Source organism: Oncorhynchus masou, chromosome 8 (genome assembly GCF_036934945.1).
Source record: "Oncorhynchus masou masou isolate Uvic2021 chromosome 8, UVic_Omas_1.1, whole genome shotgun sequence".
Classification (NCBI taxonomy): domain Eukaryota; kingdom Metazoa; phylum Chordata; class Actinopteri; order Salmoniformes; family Salmonidae; genus Oncorhynchus; species Oncorhynchus masou.
Genome location: NC_088219.1, coordinates 24,025,199 through 24,048,193, shown reverse-complemented (window position 1 = coordinate 24,048,193; position 22,995 = coordinate 24,025,199). Strand labels below are relative to the sequence as shown.

General features: G+C 42.6%; 2 protein-coding genes across 3 annotated transcripts in view; both read right to left on the bottom strand.

Moving 5' to 3' along the window:
- The window catches only part of arrdc1b (arrestin domain containing 1b), a 57,240-nt gene extending 47,374 nt beyond the window's left edge, over nt 1-9,866 (bottom strand). For both annotated transcript variants that reach the window (XR_010456335.1, XM_064972016.1), the window contains exon 1: nt 9,502-9,866. Coding sequence is in view for 1 of the 2 variants with exons in the window: in XM_064972016.1 (XP_064828088.1) it covers nt 9,502-9,619 (118 nt within the window). In the remaining variant the exon portion in view is untranslated. The remainder of the gene's footprint in view (nt 1-9,501) is intronic.
- Nucleotides 9,867-14,690: 4,824 nt separating this feature from the next.
- On the bottom strand, nt 14,691-22,975 carry LOC135544422 (glutamine synthetase-like). The gene is made up of 6 exons (XM_064972015.1): nt 22,559-22,975; nt 17,293-22,361; nt 15,891-16,025; nt 15,637-15,704; nt 15,447-15,539; nt 14,691-15,346 (listed from the first exon to the last, which is right to left on the bottom strand). Exons 3-6 carry the CDS (start codon nt 15,936-15,938, stop codon nt 15,166-15,168), a joined length of 390 nt encoding a protein of 129 aa, XP_064828087.1. The 5' UTR covers nt 15,939-16,025; nt 17,293-22,361; nt 22,559-22,975; the 3' UTR covers nt 14,691-15,165.
- Between the last annotated feature and the right edge of the window lie 20 nt (nt 22,976-22,995).

The following is a 22,995-nucleotide window of genomic DNA, read 5'->3' as shown; positions in this document are numbered from 1 at the left end:
CACGGCCAGCAACCAAAACATGTGGACTCTCCTTCACTGCAGCCGACGTGAGTAAAACATTTAAACATGTTAACCCTCGCAAGGCTGCAGGCCCAGACGGCATCCCCAGCCGCGCCCTCAGAGCATGCGCAGACCAGCTGGCTGGTGTGTTTACGGACATATTCAATCAATCCTTATCCCAGTCTGCTGTTCCCACATGCTTCAAGAGGGCCACCATTGTTCCTGTTCCCAAGAAAGCTAAGGTAACTGAGCTAAACGACTACCGCCCCGTAGCACTCACTTCCGTCATCATGAAGTGCTTTGAGAGACGAGTCAAGGACCATATCACCTCCACCCTACCTGACACCCTAGACCCACTCCAATTTGCTTACCGCCCAAATAGGTCCACAGACGATGCAATCTCAACCACACTGCACACTGCCCTAACCCATCTGGACAAGAGGAATACCTATGTGAGAATGCTGTTCATCGACAACAGCTCAGCATTTAACACCATAGTACCCTCCAAACTCGTCATCAAGCTCGAGACCCTGGGTCTCGACTACGCCCTGTGCAACTGGGTACTGGACTTCCTGACGGGCCGCCCCCAGGTGGTTAGGGTAGGTAACAACATCTCCACCCCGCTGATCCTCAACACTGGGGCCCCACAAGGGTGCGTTCTGAGCCCTCTCCTGTACTCCCTGTTCACCCACGACTGCGTGGCCACGCACGCCTCCAACTCAATCATCAAGTTTGCGGACGACACTACAGTGGTAGGCTTGATTACCAACAATGACGAGACGCCCTACAGGGAGGAGGTGAGGGCCCTCGGAGTGTGGTGTCAGGAAAATAACCTCACACTCAACGTCAACAAAACAAAGGAGATGGTTGTGGACTTCAGGAAACAGCAGAGGGAGCACCCCCTATCCACATCGATGGGACAGTAGTGGACAGGGTAGTAAGTTTTAAGTTCCTCGGCGTACACATCACAGACAAACTGAATTGGTCCACCCACACAGACAGCATCGTGAAGAAGGCGCAGCAGCGCCTCTTCAACCTCAGGAGGCTGAAGAAATTCGGCTTGTCACCAAAAACACTCACAAACTTCTACAGATGCACAATCGAGAGCATCCTGTCGGGCTGTATCACGGCCTGGTACGGCAACTGCTCCGCCCACAACCGTAAGGCTCTCCAGAGGGTAGTGAGGTCTGCACAACGCATCACCCGGGGCAAACTTCTGTCCTCCAGGACACCTACACCACCCGATGTCACAGGAAGGCCAAAAAGATCATCAAGGACAACAACCACCCGAGCCACTGCCTGTTCACCCCGCTATCATCCAGAAGGCGAGGTCAGTACAGGTGCATCAAAGCTGGGACCGAGAGACTGTTAAACAGCCACCACTAACATTGAGTGGCTGCTGCCAACACACTGACTCAAGTCCAGCCACTTTAATAATGGGAATTGATGGAAATTGTTGTAAAATATATCACTAGCCGCTTTAAACTATGCCACTTTACTCATCTCATATGTATATACTGTACTCGATACCATCTACTGCATCTTGCCTATGCCGTTCTGTACCATCACTCATTCATATATCTTTATGTACATATTCTTTATCCCTTTACACTTGTGTGTATAAGGTAGTAGTTGTGGAATTGTTAGGTTAGATTACTCGTTGGTTATTACCGCATTGTTGGAACTAGAAGCACAAGCAGTTCGCTACCCTCGCATTTACATCTGCTAACCATGTGTATGTGACAAATACATTTGATTTGATTATTCCTAAAATATACTTACTGACCATGACATTTAACAGAAATACAAGTAGCAAATTACATCCTGTGCCCTAAGACGGAGAACATTTCTGTTGCAGACAGTTTACATTTCAGAAAGATCAAGTTTGTCAGCGTTTTTGCACTGAGCCTGGCACGATGAGGGCGCATGATGAGGCCTCCATGACTAAACACTCTCTCCACTGGGGCACTGGTGGCAGGCACAGCCAACACTTGAAATCGATACGTTATTGTCTGCATATTTTTTGACATTCTAGAACGCTTTTCAGCCCTCTGGATTAAACTACTTTGTGTTACAATGCCGCCTGTTCAAATGAAATCAAATTGTATTAGTCACATGCGGCGAATACAACAGGTGTACACCTTACAGTGAAATGCTTACTTACGAGCCCAAAACCAACAATGCAGTTTAAAATATGGACAAGAATAAGAGATAAAAGTAACAAGTAATTAAAGAGCGTCCAACCATAATTAAAGCGTCCAACCATAATGTAAGATAGTCTAGCTAGCTACATTTTCAGATATTACACGTTTCTAATTTTGACATAAAATCTTTTAATTTCAAGTTAAAGTGTAATGTTAGCTAGCTAGCTTTAGCCGGCTGGCTCGCTAGCTAACGTTACATGTATGATCCTATTATTCGTATCTCAGAGCCATTTGCTTTGCTAGTTATAGCCTAATATTAGCTAGCTAACATTGAACCTGTTTGGTTAGTTACCTGCAGATTCATGCAGGGTAGTAATGTCATGAGTTGCGATCATGGTTCATTGTTTAGCTAGCTAGCTACATGTCTTAACAAAAGACTCCACTATGCAAGTGTCCATTTTAATAGAATGTCAATGCAACAACTGTTAGCCAGTTCGCTTGGGTGCTTGACTGCTGTTGTTAGGATAGAATGCTTGGATCAACAATTAAAGAGATTGGTGGAGCTAAAGCTTAAGAGGTTGTGAATGATGCTGAATAGGTGTAGACAAAGAAGAGCTCTTCAGTAGGTACCAAAACATTCAAAGGCCATTTTCTCAAAAGTGAGGTTACAAGTTTATCAACTTTCAAAGCAGAATTTCTTTCCAATTGTTCCTCAAATGCAGTGTATAATATACAATTTTGTAGCTCTGTGTCTCTCCTTTCATGTAAAAAAAATGTTAAAAAACCCCCACATAAGACACACAAAACGGCCGCGACCGGGAGGTCTGCGGGGCGACGCACAATTGACATAGCGTCGTCCGGGTTAGGGAGGGCTTGGCCGGTAGGGATATCCTTGTCTCATCACGCACCAGCGACTCCTGTGGCAGGCCGTCCGCAGTGCGCGCCAACCAAGGTTGCCAGGTGCACAGTGTTTCCTCCGACACATTGGTGCGGCTGGCTTCCGGGTTGGATGCGCGCTGTGTTAAGAAGCAGTGCGGCTTGGTTGGGTTGAGTATTGGAGGACGCATGACTTTCAACCTTCGTCTCTCCCGAGCCCGTACGGGAGTTGTAACGATGAGACAAGATGGTAGCTACTAACAATTGGATACCACGAAATCAGGAGTTGTAGCGATAACACAAGATGGTAGCTACAAACAATTGGATATTGGGGGAAAAAAGGGGGTAGAATTTTTAAAAATAAATAAATAAACACATAAGACCAAATCAAGGCCGTCGGTCACATATCGTTCATTACAACGATATTTACTAGAGGAATGTTAAGTTTGAAATTAAACATGTTTGCTAAAATGGGTGACTGTTAATGGGACAATTGATGGCTACAACAATCAAACGAGTACTAGTAGTTTAAAGGATCATATTTTGTTATTGCACATTAATTATCTTTCTATTTATCGTTATCACATTAATTTAGACAATTTATTGCAATATGGATTTTTGTCCATATCGTCCCAACTCTACTAATGCCCTATTAAGACACTTTATGTTGGTGTTTGCTTTATTTAGGCAATTACCAGTACATCCTTTCCTCTGACTTCATGGATCTGTAACGATTGAACAAGTTAAAGCCAGTCAAATGATGAGAATGAACTTGTTGCTTACACCTTTCAAGTCTTACAGATCATTGCAGAAGAGACAAGCGGGAAGGAAGTCTACTAAAACCAATGTCTCCAGTGGAGCCAAGTACACTAGTCATGCAGATATTACAATATTACAATACAATAAGGAAACTAAGTCCTGTTAACTTAGAAAAAATAGTGGGGGAGATGTGTGAGGTGAGGAAGGGGTAGGATTCCACCAAGGGATTCTGATAGATTCGGGGTTTATGAGGGAGTTGGGGTACGCAGGCCAGAAAAGGAAAAATCATATCTTAGCCAAGGGGGAGGTAGTGGTACTGATAGTGATAACAAAACCTTGCACAGTCGCACCATCCAAATGACATGCGTTTGAAAGCCTTGTGTTTTGTAGGCCTAGCAAGGCAAACTGAAACATGCTCGTCAGTCATGGAAACTGCACATGACAGGAGAAAGTAAAGAGGTTCTTTAGTGTTGTTGTTCCCGTTACAGTTCATGAGTGTTGGGTTACAGTAAATGTTTGTCTGTTTCTGTTTTCTGCAAGGGCAGGCATCATCCATTATCAGCCAGCCACAAACAGGATGAATAGACCTGGACCTAATTTCCCCACCTTGCTCTTTACAGTCTGCTTAGGCTTGTAAAGTTAAACCAAACATGCATTACTGGCCACTTCAAAAGAACAACAGACCAGATGCTAGTATCAACCATCCATACTGGGTCTGAAAACCTGTTTAGGTTCTGGTTTCTCTTTATTGGCCTAGTTGCAAGAGGTTATCAGATAGCGTTTTCACCTGAAATGTCAGGTTGGGAAAAACCAGCCTCCCCTTACGTATAACTCTCGTAAGAGCCCTTTGATGGGACTTCATCAGACTGATGTGGCGTTTTCACCTGAAATGTTAGTCTCATTTCCTACCAGCCTCATAATTGGACACTTCCAGTGACAGTCAGATGGACATCAAATGTGTGAGTCAATTATATACATCCTGACCACAAGCATCCCAAAGCCTGATGAAACCAGCAGTATCAATAAGTGGGGTTACCTTACTGTATCAGATGTCTATATGTGACTCACCACCTGGATTCAGTCTTATCTTTTTTACATTGGATAAAAGTAGAGACTCGGAGCTACAAAATGGTATATCGTACACTGCATTTGAAGAACAATGGGAAAGTAATTCTGCTTTGGAAGTTGATAAAGTTGTCAACTCACTTTTGAGAAAATGGCATTTTAGTGTTTCGGTGAGAGAGCTCTTCTTTGTCTACACCCATTCAGCATCGTTCACACCCTCTTAAGCTTTAGCCCCACACATCTCGTTGATGCTCTGGCCGATAATTTGTTTACCTCTGGATAACATGAAAACAGCCTAACCGGCTCTGCTGGCAACAATTTCATTATGCTTTTTTGCCGACTTTTACTGACACCGGCCATATTCAATGGGTTTTGTAGCTAGCTACCTAGGTAAACAAGGAATGTAGCTAGACAAACAACATGTAAGATCACACACATCACGTCACGTTAGCTAACGAGCCAGCCACCTAACGTTCGCTAGGGAGCCAGTCAGCTAACAGTAGCTAACAATACACTTTAGCTTGAAATGAAACCACTTTGTAAAAATGTTAAACGTGTAATATCTGAAAATGTAGCTAGCTAGACTATCTTACATACATGGAGGACGCGTCTCCCTGTCATGAATCTATGCCACAAATGGTTTTAGTTTTAAGACGTAATCCGGAAACAAGTGTTTTTGCCATCTCTTTAGCTATCGTACTCTAATTGCACTGATTTCAAGACTCGATCCTCCAGAAAGTATAGAGCAACATTATACAGCTACATTTAAAGAAAATCAGCGTTCGACAGAATTACCAACACAGACTGACCAGCTAAAATAGACAAAAGCCTTCTATATGGCAGACCAATCCGAACTCATCTCTCGGCGTGTCCAGCCCACTCATTATCTCAGCCAATCATGACTAGGTGGAAGGTTGCTATCTTTTTATGTGGCTTAACCAACAAGGCTCATAATTGAACAAATGTATTCATATTTACAGATGGCATACAAGTTTGTTATTAAGGCACATGAAAGTTAACATGTTCAAGAAGGCATTTCTGCCGACAAAAAAAGCACATTTCGATAAAAATGGTTTTTACATTGAAACTGCTCTCCTGTGAAGTCGTGACTTGCGACCTACGCCTAGTTTCCTGAATCGGGTCACATATTCAGACTGGGGACCACCATGCTGCTTGCCCAGGGGAAAGACAGACAGCCAGTCAACACAGAGCAGTACAGTGAACATACATGTAATAGACACCACGATTCTCACAGCCACCACGTCAGATCTATAAAGGGACGGTCACAGTCTTATTATTGACTCTGTGGGTTCCCCTGCCACTGAATGAATGCTAAGTAACCAAAGAAAAACAGAACGCCTTGGTCTACCTATGCCTACCTGAACTAGCCTTTATGTGAGGGGCTGCCATAATCAACATACACGGCGCCTGGGGAACAGTGGGTTAACTGCCTTGCTCAGTGACAGAATCCCCGAGCTGGGGATTTGATCCAGCAACCTTTCGGTTACTGGCCCAATGCTGCTGCCCCTTGTGTTTGTCTTCCTCTGCTAGATAATCAATGGAAATAGACTAATGGTCTACTCTTCATCAATAATACAGTGGGCCAGTGAATCTCCCTCATCATTCAAGGTCCGTCTCTACATACAGACACACCATGGGCTGCACCACACCACTGTACTTGCTATTCTATTTGTTGCTGTACAACACTGGGTAACTGTATACACCTCACTCAGACCACAATGCAGATGCAAGGCAGGTATTGAGCCAGTTCATAAAGCTCACATAATGAAGACATCCATGTAATGGATAGCATACACATAATAGTATTACTGTCGTGCCAGATAGTGTTTACACACAAAAGCACATATTTATCCACAGAAACGACACACCCGATTGATCTCCTTTACTAAAATATCCTCACAGCAGTCCTGTTGCATATAGTGACGATGACAGAATGAAATACAATAACCTGGTGTTAATGCAGTGTCTGATGCAGTTCCTCAACATGATTCAGGGCTTGCTAGGGCTGGCTCTAGCGCCAAATAGACATGGCTACACATCAGCAGAATGATTTTAAAAAGCTCTTGAGGACCCATTGTCTCCTGGGGCCTTACAGACTTCATGCAGACTGACTAAACGAGAGGAGAGACTAGGCTGATTGTGTAGGCACTAGGTAGCTCACGGACAATGGTGTGGCTAGGAGACAGAGATCAATTTCAACCAATTTCCCCTTCTTCCTCTCTGCGGGGTGGCAGTTGCCCTCCGGCAATCGGCAGTGAAGCTTGAGGAACAAACCTCTGTGGGAGAGATAAGACAAAAGTGCTGACATTTGTCACACAGGGAAGTATGGTATATATCACCATCGGTTTGGAATGAGGTAGCAGCAACCATATCAAGAGAAGATGGGATACATTTGAACAATGGCATTCTGAATTTGAATCTGAACATTAGGGGTGGACACAGAAAACATTATGTATTTTCTGTTCTCACTAATCTACATAGATTTTCTTTCGGTCTCCAAAAAACAGGTTTATATGTCTGGTGTTTTGAGATAGATAGTGAGAGTATTGGGAGAGGGTACAGCCTGTGATAGGAATACAGAGTACTCCTGGACCCTATTTGTCTGGTATTAATGTTTCACCAATCACAGTCTAAAAAAACATGGCTGGCATTACTACTGGAAAGAAATCAAGACAATTTATCTGGTTATAGCCAGGGCATTTAAAATATTCTGTCGTTAATTAGATTTAGAGTCAAGGCATTTAATGGATAATGATGTCATCAATCAAATAGGGGAGCCATTGCATCTAAAAGGATGATGTCATTGATCACATAGACGGGCATTTACAGTAAAGGGTGATGTCATGCCTGAGAAAGAGCCTGAAATGGGTCCAGAATCTCTTAACCTAAGGAGCCTTCATTCAACAAGGACGTGCCATATATCACATTGGGGATGATAACATGGTCTGGTCACAGGTTTCACACTAGAAGTCTAATGTGAATGCTGTGAGTGTATTACTTAAACAGAGAATGTGGTAGGCAAGTTACAGACCATCTACTGACAACTGCTGGATGCTATGAGGGTGTTGGTGTTAGGCTGATGACAACACCTACCCCCAAGTGTCTCCGTCCTCGGAGCTCACACCTACTAGTCTCATCAGTCACCATAGGGATGTGTGATCGGCCGGCCCGGTGCCAATATGACCTCCCAGTGTAACGTATCACAGTACGCGCCACGACCCGTCTTAAGGTCTGAAAACATGGGAAGGTCTTAATCTACTAATACATACATGTCAAGGTGGATCAGGCTCAGAATGTCAAGGAGACTGAGAAATGTTGGCTTAAATTCACCATGTCACACGACATGATTGAGACAGAAAAAATATATATATGATATTCAAACTTAATAGCAATATTTGAATAAGACACATCATGTGATTTCAAATTTAGATCAGATCCATATGCAGGTGTTTAATAAAGAAAGCAAACAGATTGAAGTGGAAGTCAGGCAAAGGATGCTTGCAAAATACTTGGCATTAGTCAAACTACATTAATGGGGATTCTGGGAAGGGTTTGCATTTCAAGTAACCACACTTGCCAATTTAAAGAGCCAAAATCTTATTGCCTAATAGATTATTGCCATCGCACTAGGCTTGTCTGTGAGATGAGACTGTTGTCTCACAAGTCTGAAAATTCAATATACCGTATTATTGCAAGCAAGGAGCTGTTAATGATGTTGTGTAATGGTCATATATAATGTGAAGTGAAATATACTTTATTTTGAAGTTGTCTATGGCTATGGGCTGATTGCATTCCCCTATTATCCGCCAGGAATCTCATCTAAAATCACTTCTACACACAATTTAAACAATGAGTGCTTTGTGTACCTTAATGGAAACCTCACAAGCTGCCCTCCACCTTACCCTAACCTATTTTCGACCTTCTACCATCTCAAAAACATAATCTATACAAAACCTAAAATGATCTGCCTTTTTAAGTAACAATCCACTGAGCACACATTGGGTGAATCAACGTTGTTTCCACGTCATTTAAATTTCATTTAAACGTTGAACCAACGTGGAATAGACGTTGAATTGTCGTCTGTACAGTGGAAATTGACCAGATTAAAATCAGACATTCACACCTTGAAAAAAAAACACTACACTGCCACACCTGTTGACTTTCTGTTCTTGTGTTTTTTTCTCCACATCATATTGGAATAACTGGCAACATATATACAACTATGATAACTAAACAACAGGTCATACTAAACTAGAACTAAACAGGATGCGATAATGTTACGGGATGTTGCTACTGTCTGAAAGTAACTGTTACCAAAACTGCTGTAAACATCTCTGAAATCAGCAGCTGTCACAGTCAAGAACAGGCATGCCCACTACCCAGCACCAATGCACAATAGCTATCCAAACATAAATGTAGGATACTACTAATACAATGTTATAAGACAAAAGGCAAATACAATAGACAATAGAAAACTCATACATGTCATTTTTGGAAATTAAGGACAGCATCTTCCATTTAAACCATGTAAAGAGCGGAAAAGTTCCACCCCTCCCGCAGTTCGTCCACCGAAATCGAATCCTAATGCGCTTCGTTGAGCCAGTGGTAAATGTATCAACAAATAATTAAATCTTACCCTTATATTGCAGTGAGCTACCACTTGTAATTTTCACAGTTCCACTTATGGATTCGCCAGGGCTGTAGACCACTTTGTTGTTGGTAAAAGTAATATCGAATTCCTGAAGCTTGCCCATGACTTCGCTACCCTCCGCGTCTCATAACAAAAAAAACGGATAATGGTGCGTGAGGGACAGGTCTACCGCCGCCTATGGAAATTTGAACCGAGCTCTCTCGAAGATGGTGGATAAATAAAATTTACTACTAAGGCCGTTTACCATTGACAAACATGGTTAGTTTCGGTCTGCTTAAGGGGGTGGCTCTCCCGATAGGCACCAATGCGATAGCAGCTGGGTCTAGTCTGCGAGTTCATTGACTGTAATATAACCAGAACAACGAGGGAGTGGGATGTCTCGCTTCCCCTTCCGTCTCTGGCTCTCTAATCTCACCTGCAGCATGCACTCCACCAGTTTTCAAGAGCAGTGACGTCAATAAGCAAATATGTATTATATTCAAGTGTATTTTGTTATACTTGTTGTTAATAATAACAAATATTTATTTCTAAAAAAATATTCAAGGTTGGTAGCCTACTCTTTCATAACTAGCCACATAATGTAAATATATGTTATTCAAGCAGTTGCGTTTAGGTCATCTTGGCATATTCACAGTACACCTCCCAGTGGAGATTCTATAATAACAGTGTAATAACCACAGTACACATTACACTACTCAACATTGGTCTCTGAAATGTTCTATATTTCTTAAACATGCTATTTTGCAGACATTGAGCCATTGATTGAGTTGGACCACACATTCACTGAATTACAGGACGGATGCATCAAACACTGTATGGTGGGTTACCCCTCTCTTCACCCATCTCCACCTCCATCCCCACCTCACTAGAAAATGGTAGACAGCAGGGCACTCCCCATCTCCAGATCGAGATTAGCTACATGCTGCTGACATCAGCAATTTGTCTCACTCAGAAAGGAAGGCTGATCAAAGCAGAGGTAGGCAACCCTGTTCCTGGAGTGACGTAGATATTGCAGGATTTTGTCCCAACTGGGCACCACGTCAGACCAACTGAGCTAATGGATTAGTTCAGTGATTGACAAAATTCAACACACCTGGTTTTCCAGAGTGTTTAAATCAAAAACATGAAGTGACTGCGGCACACCAGGACCATGGTGGCCTACCCCTGGAGCAAAGGAATGTGATAGTTTATAGCTCTCAGAGAAAATAATGAAAGTGTCCTGGAGAGAATGAGCTCCCAAGCTGAAGTGGTAATGTGACTTCTGTTCCCAAATGAGAAGCTAGTTGTTCCCCGTTTAAGCTGAGTAAGTAATTTATCTACGCTTATTGCTTTATTAGTGCATGTAGTAAGGTGATATACTAAAGTGCAAGCTTGTGAAACATACAGTTATTGCATTTGCACACACACACACACAAGTGCATGTACACACTCGTATACACAAGCTTGTGTGTGTGTGTCAGAGAGAGAGACAATGACTGGGCTGTTAAAAAAGCAGAGTACATCACATGCAATGAGACAGATGCTTCCATGACAACAGACAGACGCAGTAGTTGCCAAGATACTGCCAGTATCCATGGGAATGGCTCTAATCTTGTCTGAATAAGTATTTAATTTTGAAGCAGCATGTTGTATATGCCTCCAGGTTGCTGATTCACTGTAGGTTCAGACGCCTGTAGAAGTATCTGAAATTACCCTCTTTGACATTCACTCCACCTCTATTACTGAATTTGTGAGCCATTTTCAAATGCATAGGATAAATCAATGAATATAAACGTGATTCCAGCAGCAGTCCATAGCCACATGAAATGGCAACTGAAGGCGTAGATGGAAGTAACACCAGCATATAGAGGCATTCAGATATCAGGACTTGATATCAGTAGCACACATCATATCCTCCTGAGATCCAGCAATTCATTTTTGTCCTTTCTAGTACACATCAGTTCTTGGTCCACACCTCTGATACCATACAAACCACTGTATTAAGTCCTGTTGTCCCTTTGAGAGGACATTCTTGGTGTCACGACTTCCGCCGAAGTCGGTTCCTCTTCTTGTTCGGTCGGCGGTCGACGTTACTGGTATTCTAGCCATCGCCGATCCACCTTTAATTTTCTATTTGTTTTGTCTCGTCTTCCTGCACACCTGATTTACATCTCCTACTAATTTACATGTGTATTTCGCCCTCTGTTCCCTCGATGTCTGTGTGGGGTATTGTTTATTGTCAAGGTTGGCATGCTTCCGGGCTGGGTTGCGGCGGGTTTTCTTTATACCCGTGATTTGTGGCAGCCGGTACTTTGTACTTGGGTTTCATACTTTGTGCTGCCTCATTTGTTCTTTGGGCATTTGTGTTGCGACGCGGTTGCGTTCTGTATTATGATTGCCTAAGTAAAGTGCTTTGTCCATTCATCTCTGCTCTCCTGCGCCTGACTTCCATGCACCAGCTACACCCACCATTGACACTTGGCTTTTCACTGATATCACATGTGGGGGTGTGACCTTGGCAACTTTATCTTCCTGGTTCTTAAATGGCTGCCGTCAAAAGCACATTTTATGGAAGTGTGTATGGAAATGTATGTAATTATTAATGAAAAAAATGGTGAGTTTGATATTCAAATTGTTTCTAGTAAGTGAATATCTCAGGAATAGTTAAGTGAGTTATGAGGACTGTGTAAAATATTTTTTTCACAATAAATAAGAGCTTATCAAGAAATGCCCTCAGTCGTGGACACCCGGATGCCGCAACTATGGTTTTCACCTACTGTACCATTGGCTGTAATGTTAATGTTTTAATATTTACGTCCTAATGACCACTACGGAGGACAATTTGCAACATACAATAAAATATAAATAGCATGTTTAGGTAATAAGTTAATTTTCCATATCAAAGACTTACATTATGTAACAAACAAAAAAACTTTCTGGTCTCAGAAGGCTATTACACTCAACATCCTCATCCAGACACCTACTAGGTTCAAATCAGGTAAACCCATGTATTATGCAACCAGTTTATAGACATTTACTGCTGGGTTGTTTGATTATGTGTTATGGATTTAACTACAAGCGTAGTACCAACGGCAGTTTGAACCAACCTTCAAATTGTATACATGACGGTTGTTAAATTGGTCCCAGATTCAGCTATGTTCAGCATATAGTGCCTTCGGTAAGTATTCAGACCCATTGACTTTTTCCACATTTTGTTACATTACAGCCTTATTCTAAAATAGATTATCATTTAAAAAAAAATCCTCAGCAGTCTACACACAACGACAAAGCAAAAACAGCTTTTTACACGTTTCTGTTCATTTAGTAAAAATAAAAACACAAATACCTTATTTGCATAAGTATTCAGACCCTTTGCTATGAGACTTGAAATTGAGCTCAGGTGCATCCAATATCCATTGATCCTCCTTGAGATGTTTCTTCAACTTGACTGGAGTCCACCTGTGGTAAATTCAATTGATTGGACATGATTTAGAAAGGCACGCACATGTCTATATAAGGTCCTACAGTTGGCCGAGCATGTCAGAGCAAAAACCAAGCCAAGGTCGAAGTAATTGTCTGTTGAGCTCCGAGACATGATTGTGTCGAGGCACAGAAGGTCCCCAAGAACGCAGTGGCCTCCATTCTTAAATGGAAAAAGTTTGGAACCACCAACACTCTTCCTAGAGCTGGCCGCACAGCCAAACTGAGCAATTGGGGGAGAAGGGCCTTGGTCAGGGAGGTGACCAAGACCCCACTGGTCACTGTGACAGAGCTGATGAAAACAGGATTGAACTCTTTGGCCTGAATGCCAAGCGTCATGTCCGGAGGAAACCTGAAACCATCCCTATGGGGAAGCATGGTGGTGGCAGCATCATGCTGCGGGGATGTTTTTCAGCGGCAGGGACTGGGAGACTAGTCAGGATTAAGGCAAAGATGAATGGAGCAAAGTAGAGAGATCCTTAATGAAGGACAACGACCCTAAGCACACAGCCAAGACAATGCAGGAGTGGCTTCGGGACAAGTCTATGAATGTCCTTGAATGGCCCAGCCAGAGCCCGGACTTGAACCCGATCGAACATCTTTGGAGACCTGAAAATAGCTGTGCAGCAACGCTCCTCATCCAACCTGAATTGAGAGGATCTGCAGAGAAGAATGGGAGAAACTCCCCAAATACAGGTGTGTCAAGCTTATAGCATCATAACCAAGAAGAATCGAGGCTGCAATCGCTGCCAAAGATGTTTCAACGAACTACTGAGTAAAGGGTCTGAATACTTATGTAAATGTAATATTTAGATCTTTTTTTTTAATTAGCAAAACATTCTAAAAAACAGTTTTTGCTTTGTCATTATGTGGTATTGTGAGGGGAAAAAAATAATGTAATCAATTTTAGAATAGGGCTGTAACCTTACAGAATGTGGAAAAAGTCAAGGGGTCTGAATACTTTCCAAGGCACTGTATACATAGCGTTTACATTAATATGTTAGGGTTATGGCTAGGGTAAGGTAGTTTGGTACTGATATCTTCAGCTAACATTCCACTCCTTGCCAAAGAGACTGGCCAGGGGTATTATGGTTAGGGTTGAGGTTGAGCCAGGGTGTAGACATGAAGCTAGGGTTAGGGTTAGTTTTGAGCCAGGGTGTAGACATGAAGCTTGGGTTAGGGCTAGGGTGCAGACATGAAGCGAGGGTTAGGGCTAGGGTTAGGGCTAGGGTTAGGACTAGGGTTAGGACTAGGGTTAGCACTAGGGTTAGGGTTGAGCCAGGGTGCAGACATGAAGCTAGGGTTAGGGTTAGGGTTGAGCCAGGGTGCGAACATGAAGCTAGGGTTAGGGCTAGGGTTACTGTTGAGCCAGAGTGTGAACATAAGACGATAGGAAAGTGTGGAGAGACATGGCAGATGACAGTGAGCAGGGCTCCTCCACCTCAGAATTGCCACTTCAACCTCTGGCATCATGAATTTGTCATCATCAAACTAAAGTAATACCATTCCATCACCATTCAAGATTTGTCAATGGGTGAGGTGCAGTATGGCTTGACGTGATGTGTGTGTTGTTTTAACCACAGCTGACATGTTGGTAATAAATAAGCTAACCTGATTCAATGCATTTACATTCTAATTTGACTGGTAGTCATGTGTTGTCAATATATTCAAATAGTTTACAATCAAAGGTTATTGTGCTATTCATTTTATTGTCATTCATGTCCAGTATGAGGGGTGACAATCAAAACTTGCATCATGATTCCACCTAGTGGTCATTTTAAAGAGCACGCGAATCATTCAATTCTGCACCTCTTTATTTAATCTCAATTTCAGACAAACTGAATAATATGCCAATTGGACCAGCTGTAATCTGAAGGATGTAAAACTATAATTGACCATAAACATTCAACCTACATTCAAGTAATGACTCTTCAAAGTCAGCACAACAAAAAACATCACTACAGATTGCTTTGGCTACAATATAGTTCTCTCCTACAATCATGTAACGGGCCGGTTTGACCGAACCAGCAGCTACAGTACCATACTGTATGAGTCTGGTCACTCTCTCATGTACTCTCCTCTTCCTCCTCCACCCGAGCAGGCAGGTGCTTGTGATGCCATCATGGCATAAGGGTCACAGCTGGCGGAGGGCCGACAGTCTTCAATGTAGTCCTTCTCGTCTTGGCCCACCTAGCGTGGGATCCAGATGCTGGCCCCGCGGTTGACCACCCTGGCATAGAAGTCGCGGGTGATGGAGGTTTCATGGAATCCTGTGAGGCATCTGATGTTGTCCTGGCCTCCGCAAGGGTCATACACACGGATGTGCTCGGCGTGTTGCTTGCTCAGCTTCTCAATGGCCTGCTCAATATGTCTGTTTGAAGAGGGGAGGGGTTAGGTATTGGACCGAATCTCGTAGTTATACAGCCTCACAGAACCTGACAGGTCAATAATGATTTTACAGTAATACTCACTGCAGCCACCCTTCTTCACTTATCTCCTTTGTGCTAACTTCGGTGTGGCAGCCCGCGCCGCTCCAGTTCCCCTTTAGAACCATCCTGAAAGACCTGTTATATGGCATTGGGGGAAAAAAGTAAAAGTTTACAGAGTCGGCATGACCTCAACATTGGTGCCACAGATTCTGAGCCCAGAATAGAGACATGCCTTGTCGTGACACTCCACAATGTCCCTGCCATAGATATTGTCTGCACCAACCCCACAGTAGTGTGGACCTGAAAGACAAAGAGAGAGAGTTAAATGGAACCAAATTCAAAGGCCTATTTAATAACATTAAGATTGTAATATGGACATATAGATTGAGGTAGATTTAATATATGTAGTGCTTTTCCGAGTGCACAAGACCATTTACATTCTGAAATGAACAAGGACACATGGTATAATACAATAGAGTCAGTCACCTTGGGGACCTGGGAATCCATTTTGGGGCCAGCCATAAGGGTGACCATCCATCCCTAGGAGAGTGGACTCCTGCTCCGTTCAAAACTAGGGGGTATAGTCCTTCACCTTCTTACAGCCTGAAAGTATGTTACACTCTGTATAGGAGAGAATAGGCATACTGTGGGATTAGTTTGATTGACAGGGAAATATTAGACAGTCAAAGCCTACAGGCTGCTGTTTATCTTGACCAAAACCAGTTGGTCTCTGTCAACTGATGTAGAAAAGTGATCTCTTGCAGTCATTTTTTTACATGTACCTGCAGGCAAGCGGTTGTACTTAAGGACCTCACACAGTACCAGTTTGTTGGGTGACAGGGTGAAATGGTGCCGGAACATCAAATCAAATTTTATTAGTCACACGCGCAGTGAAATGCTTGCTTACTTACGAGCGCCTATCCAACAATGCAGTTAAAAAAAAAATACAGATAAGAATAAGTGATAAAAGTAACAGGTAATTAAAGAGCAGCAGCGAAATAACAAAAGCGTGACTATATACAGGGGGGTACCGATACAGAGTCAATGCACGGGGACACCGGTTATTTGAGGTAGTATGTACATGTCGGTAGAGTTATTGAAGGGACAATGCATAGATGACAACAGAGAGTAGCAGTGGTGTAAAGAGGGGGTGAGAGGGCACTGCAAATAGTCTGGGTAGCCATTTGACTAGATGTTCAAGAGTCTTATGGCTCGGGGTAGAAGCTGTTTAGAACCCTCTTGGACCTAAATTTGGCGCTCCGGTACCGCTTGCCATGCAGTAGCAGAGAGCACAGTCTATGACTAGGGTGGCTAGAGTCTTTGACAATTTTTAGGGCCTTCGTCTGACACCGCCTGGTATTGAGGTCCTGGATGGCAGGAAGCTTGGCCCAGTGATGTACTGGGCTGTTCACACTACCCTCTGTAGTGCCTTGCAGTCGGAGGCTGAGCAGTTGCTGTACCAGGCAGTGATGCAAACCGTCAGGATGCTCTCGATGGTGCATCTGTAGAACCTGAGGATCTGAGGACCCATGACAAATCTTTTCAGTCTCCTGAGGGGGAACATAGCCACTGGGATCAGGTATCTGTAACTGTTGAATCCCTGGACCTGGTAGGTGCTGGAGCCATCAAAGTTCTGCCGATATCAATTCCAGCATTAACATCAGTGTACTAGAGATAAAATGTTCTGCGAGATGGGTCTAATGCTTTCGGTTTGATGAAGCAAGCAAAACTTTATTATACATGTCACCTCTGGACAAGTATAGGTAAACACTCCAAGTCAAAGTCAGAACTTCTTTTTACCTTCCTGCAGAGGTACAAAGGAAAAAAACATGTTTTGCTGAGTGGGAAGTTTTGGCCACACAGTTAAACCTGTGGTCTGGTAAGTTACCTTCTATTCCCAGCGCTCTTTGTGCAGGTTACGAGTCTTGTTCCTCAGCCCCTCCCCGGAGCCATCGATCCAGATGTAGATAACGTGGCACAGGTCCCCTGAGGGAGGGACAGGTAGTGCTGATAGATGGCCTTGTTTAGATGAGAGCTGACTGACACAGATGCCATGGCTTAGAGTCTAAGGGGATTAAAATGACAGAGAAACAGATACTTGAGAACACTTGCTGTATAGTGACACATAGTTCAGCAGGTAATTCCTCACGGTTGTTTCATCAGACAGTGTCATCAGGTGTTGCACAAGACCATATTTTGTATCGTTATTCATGTTCCATTCCATTCCCTTGTACTCTATGCAAATTAGAATTTAACACATTTTTATTTCACAAAATGTATTTAGATCCCAATCTTTTGATGGGACAAATCCTTTGATCCACCCAAATCCGGGTGGATTTCTGTTGCTTTCAGCAGCATTTCAACCATACAGGTCTTTGTGTTTGTCTGAAAACAGCATTGGCTAAACAACAGTAAGACTATAGGTCAACAATACACCTCTACCTCTGTGTAAACAAACCACTAAAGCCAAATGGGGGATTGTCAGGAGCATAATCAAACAACAAGAAAAAGCCTAAATTCACGACCCCTCTAGAAACAAACAAAACATTCAGAATCTGAATGCTGTGATGGATCCGCTATAAAGGGTTACTGTGAATTTTACAGTGGCTTACAGGCAGCTCTGTGGCAAGTAAAATTATGTATTTCATATTAAAGAACACTTACTGTAATATAAATACGGTATCAAAGCAAGTAATGACACAAAATACTATAAAAATAACTATTATACTGTAAAAAAGTCAACGCTATCAGAATCGGAATGAATTAATGGATGAATGAAATTAATTGAGTGTAGGGGTTTGTATTTCACAGTATTTTACTGTAATTACAAGGTATTGGTGCTAGTAGGTTGGCTGCTATGTAAAGTGTTTACACATAACAGTATATCCAAGAATATTTGGTGTTTTATATCACTTACAGTTCTACAGGCCTTAACAACGGCTTCCAAGCTGGCAGCGACTACAGGACAAAACAGACCAAAGAATATGGCAAAATGTTCAACCATGTAAGGTTAAAGACTTGCTGCCACTCCGATCTGTACCCTATACAAATTGATGGGGCATTGTAACCACATAGGAGTTAAATTGTTACAGGATTCTCACTCATGGTTGCAACAAATACAACCTCTTCCAGGGCAAACGCAAAAATATGATAATGAACCAGAAACCACAATACCATGCACCCACTAGTGGTCAAGAGGTTTTTGGCGCTCTAAAAGGTATGGTACGGTACTGTATTCTGTCAGATGGATTTACAGTACCATTCGTAATACAGCAATTCTTTCCCTGCCCATATTTTCCCACAATGCACCATAATTTACAGTATGCTGCAGAGTATTTTACTGATGATAATACACCAAATTACTATATAATTTACAGTTCTCCGTTACAGTGTAGACATACAGTGTAGAAAGAAAACGTATACAAAATAAGCCTGCACACTGTTGTATTCTCCCAAATATCATGTTTTTCTAGGACAATCTTTTGTCAATTGGTCTTAATCAAAAAACCTCTAACAAAATGTATCATTTGTGAGCACACAACGATATTTGTGAGTTTTATTTTGTTTATATTGAACAATTTGCTCTACCTGACAGCTGGTAAGTTTAGCTGGTTGTGCACACATTAAATTCATGTAAAGCATGTCCTCCCACTGGGCGCAGACATCAGTTCAACAGCCAATCCACATTAGTTCAATGTAATTTCAATTAAATGACGTGGAAACAACGTTGAATTAACCAGTGTGTGCCCAGTGGGCGAGGCGTTTCACTTTCTTTTACATCAACCAAACTTCCAACTTCTTCACTTGCTGTTTTATGGGTGACGTGAGGAGAGTTGATTCTACTGAAGCAGGGCTCTGGTCTCTCTTCCTGTCAGCCTCAGATCATCCAAGTCGATTGAGACGTCTAAACCCATTTAGAGTTTTTACACAGGTTATGGAAATTAGCTTGTTGTGACATGGAAGAGAGAGGCTCACATGTCCTCTCATCACTGACAGCTGAGCTATCAACCAACTAGTTAAACTGCTTTGAAGTTCATTGTCTTACCGTATAACTAATTACAAACATTTTAATTAACATTAAAACACCTTAAACTTGTTTCTAAAAAGGTTTCCGTAACCTACATCTGGCTTTGACAAGTTGTCAACTATGTAAGTCTTATGATGTACATTTAACTTTGAGTTGACAACATCCTTTAGTGTTTCACAGGTCCACATCTGTGAAAAAATAAGCTGAAGAGATGCAAAAGCACTGACCAACTCAAATTCACAATGTGATCCTATATGCAAACACCAACAACAATTTCAAATTCTGTTTCATTTGTTGACATCCCACACGTTAACCCCTAAATGAACACAAAACCCTCTTACAAAAATACAACCAGATTTCGACAAGCATGGACCTTTGAACCAGGAAGACTGCGGCAGCCAAATGCTTCCTTCCCATGAAAAATAAAACATGAGCACCCACCTGTGCTATCGCAGGCGGGCCATCTGCTGAGAGAGGACTAGCGCTGTTTAGTGATCCATGCATTGTAAGCAGCTCAGTGCACAAGAGCACACATTACAGGCCAGTACGGAGGACGGCTCCTTATGAAACGCACCTACTTTCCACTAGGCTGGCTTTCCTGAGACTGACAAGGTCTTCTAATGACACGGACTACTGATCTGACATTGGAGAACTGACCACAGGACAGAAGGGGTGGGTATTTCTGAGTCTGATGTGGCACAATGCTCAACGTCTGCTGACAAAGTCAATGACTACAGGAGGGAGAGATCGGGTGTCTCTCTCGTGTATAATCAGATAATATACTGAGATTGGGAGAGGTGCTATGTAAGCCTAAACTGGATGAGTCATCTTTTGAAAAGTAGGTATGAAGCCACTGAATCCTTCCTCCAAAAGAAAAAGATGCAAATAAAGTTCTAATGCAATGGTGTTTCAAAGGGAAACCTATGTTTTGCAGGACATTACCAAAATTGACATGTAACATTCTCTCCAATCAAGTCTCTTATTCTTTTGTATTCGATACCACAGTCCAATATTGTGCTCTTACACAACATATTTGATATATACTGAACAAAAATATTAACGCAACATGTAAAGTGTTGGTCCCATGTTTCATGAGCTGAAATAAAATATCCTAGAAATGTTCCATACACACAAAAAAAAGATTTCTTTCAAATGTTGTGCACAAATGTGTTTAAATCCCTGCTAGTGAATATTTCTCATTTGGCAAGATAATCCATCCACCTGACAGGTGAGGCATATCAAGAAGCTTATAAAACAGCATGATCATTACACAGGTGCACCTTGTGCTGTGGACAATAATGGGCTACTCTAAAATGTGCAGTTTTGTCACACAACACAATGCCACAGATGTCTCAAGTTTTTAGGGATAGCGCAATTGGCATGCTAACTGCATGAGTGTCCAACAGTGCTATTGCCAGAAAATGTCATGTTCATTTCTATACCATAATCTGGCTTCCAATATCATTTTAGAGAGTTTGGCAGTACGTCCAACTGGCCTCAATCGCAGACCACGTGTATGGCATCATGTGGGTGAGCGGTTTGCTGATGTCAATGTTCTTGAACAGTGCCCCATGGTGGCGGTGAGGTTATGGTATGGGCAGGGATAAGCTATGGAAAACAAAAACAATTGCATTTTATCGATGGCAATTTGAATGCACAGAGATACCATATTGAGATCCTGAAGCCCATTGTTGTGCCATTCATCTGCTGCCATCACCTCATGTTTCAGCATGATAATGCATAGCACCATGTCACAAGAATCTGTACACAATTCCTGGAAGCTGAAAATGTCCCAGTTCTTCTATGGCCTGCATACTCACCAGACATGTCACCAATTGAGCATGTTTGGGATGCTCTGGATCGACATGTACAATAGCGTGTTCCTGTTCCCACCAATATCCAGCAACTTCACACAGCCATTGAATAGGAGAGGGACAACATTCCACAGGCCACAATCAACTCACTGAGAAGGAGATGTGTCACGCTGCATGAGGCAAATGGTGGTCACACCAGATACTGACTGGTTTTCTGATTCACACCCCTACCTTAAAGAAAAAAAGGTATCTCTGACCAAAATATGCATATCTGTATTCCCAGTCAAATCTATAGACTAGGGCCTAATTAATTTATTTCAATAGGCTGATTTCCTTAAATGAAGTGCAACTCAGTAAAGTCTCTGAAATTGTTGCATGTTGCATTATTATTTTGTTCAGTATACTGGCTGCTCCATCACAGACAGTCTTTCAACGGTTCATTTCAGAAGTGTGTGTTAATACAAACGTTATTAGAGCCACATCCACAGTAAACACACCTGGTGGTCTCTACATTGGTGGGAAACATGACAAACGTGTATTTTTCTCTTTGAGAAAGAATTAAGTGTCTAAATGAAAAGGACACTTACAATTCCTGGATGGATCTGATGGAATATATAGCATTCTTTTGGAAGTGTGGTCTAAAAGACAGATCCTGGAGGGAGGCTAACAGCTGATTTTGAATACAAACATCACAAAATAACATGATAACATAGGACTATGACCATATAGATTAACAAATAAATAGACAAAATTCCCACACATCCACAGACATTTCCTCATGTTGTACTGCTCTCCGGAGTTTAGACTCATAGCTGTGTTGACCAAATCCCCATGGGCAATGTGCTGCTCAATCACAGCAAAGAGATGCTGCAGCAGATCAAGCTCTTCAAACCTGTCAAAGTTCCAAGTTCAAGACAAGAAGAGGTCTTTCAGTCCAACAATCCACTCTGGGGTTGTGGAATTGTCTGAAGTTCTGCTCAACAGATGCTCTCTCCAGCTCAGGCCTTTCTGACAATTCGTCGCCCACTTTTCCCAGCAGCCCTCCTCCAGTCTCGTCCTCTCTCTGTCCTGCAAGGCTGGCTACTGACCCGCCAGCTGCTAGGGCAAACTCGGGCACTGAGGGGTAGAGAGGAGGGAGTAACAGCTGAATGAATAATGTATTTGTCATGCTGTATTGTAATAACTGCATAATAGCCTGTAATAATGAATATTAGTTATTCAAACACAAAAAAAAGTTCATTATAATAGCCTTAGTCTACTACCGTTGATGCATTTTGTTATTCATCCCATAATAGCATTCACATAGCCCTTACCTGGTACTCCACATCGGCCCGGCTCGTTTGCGGGGCTTGGCAGCTTGCCTCCGGTACTGCAACCAGCCGCAGACCAGCTCATGAGCGATCATCATATACAGCAGGAAGATGAGAACAGCGGGATCCATCCGTACGAACGGTAACAGGCTGCTGTGCAGGTATTCGAAGAGGACGGATGGCGCGAGTCTGGAAAGGAGGTTGTCCAGGGAGCGGGAGCCAGAATGGGTTCGCTCGTGGTATACTCAGTTTATTCTCGAGAGCAATGAAGTAATTTGTCCTAATGGAATTGCAACCGAGATTTTCTCGAGTCCTGCTCCTTCCTAATTTGCGCCTAATAACCACCCACATCTATGGGGTGTGTGCGCTGTCACTGTGTAGCCTACCCCACCCGTGCTAATCTCACTATAGACTAGGCTACAGCCGAAATGATGCCCCCC

What these genes read in the sequence shown, in the direction of transcription:
- LOC135544422 (XM_064972015.1), bottom strand. Translation starts at nt 15,938, where the DNA reads ATGGTCACCCTTATGGCTGGCCCCAAAATGGATTCCCAGGTCCCCAAG. An exon ending in TTGTGGAGTGTCACGACAAG is followed by an intron (nt 15,540 to 15,636) that starts GCATGTCTCTAT and finishes GCCATATAACAG; the next exon opens with GTCTTTCAGGATGGTTCTAA. An exon ending in AGTGAAGAAGGGTGGCTGCA is followed by an intron (nt 15,347 to 15,446) that starts GTGAGTATTACT and finishes CTCTTCAAACAG; the next exon opens with ACATATTGAGCAGGCCATTG.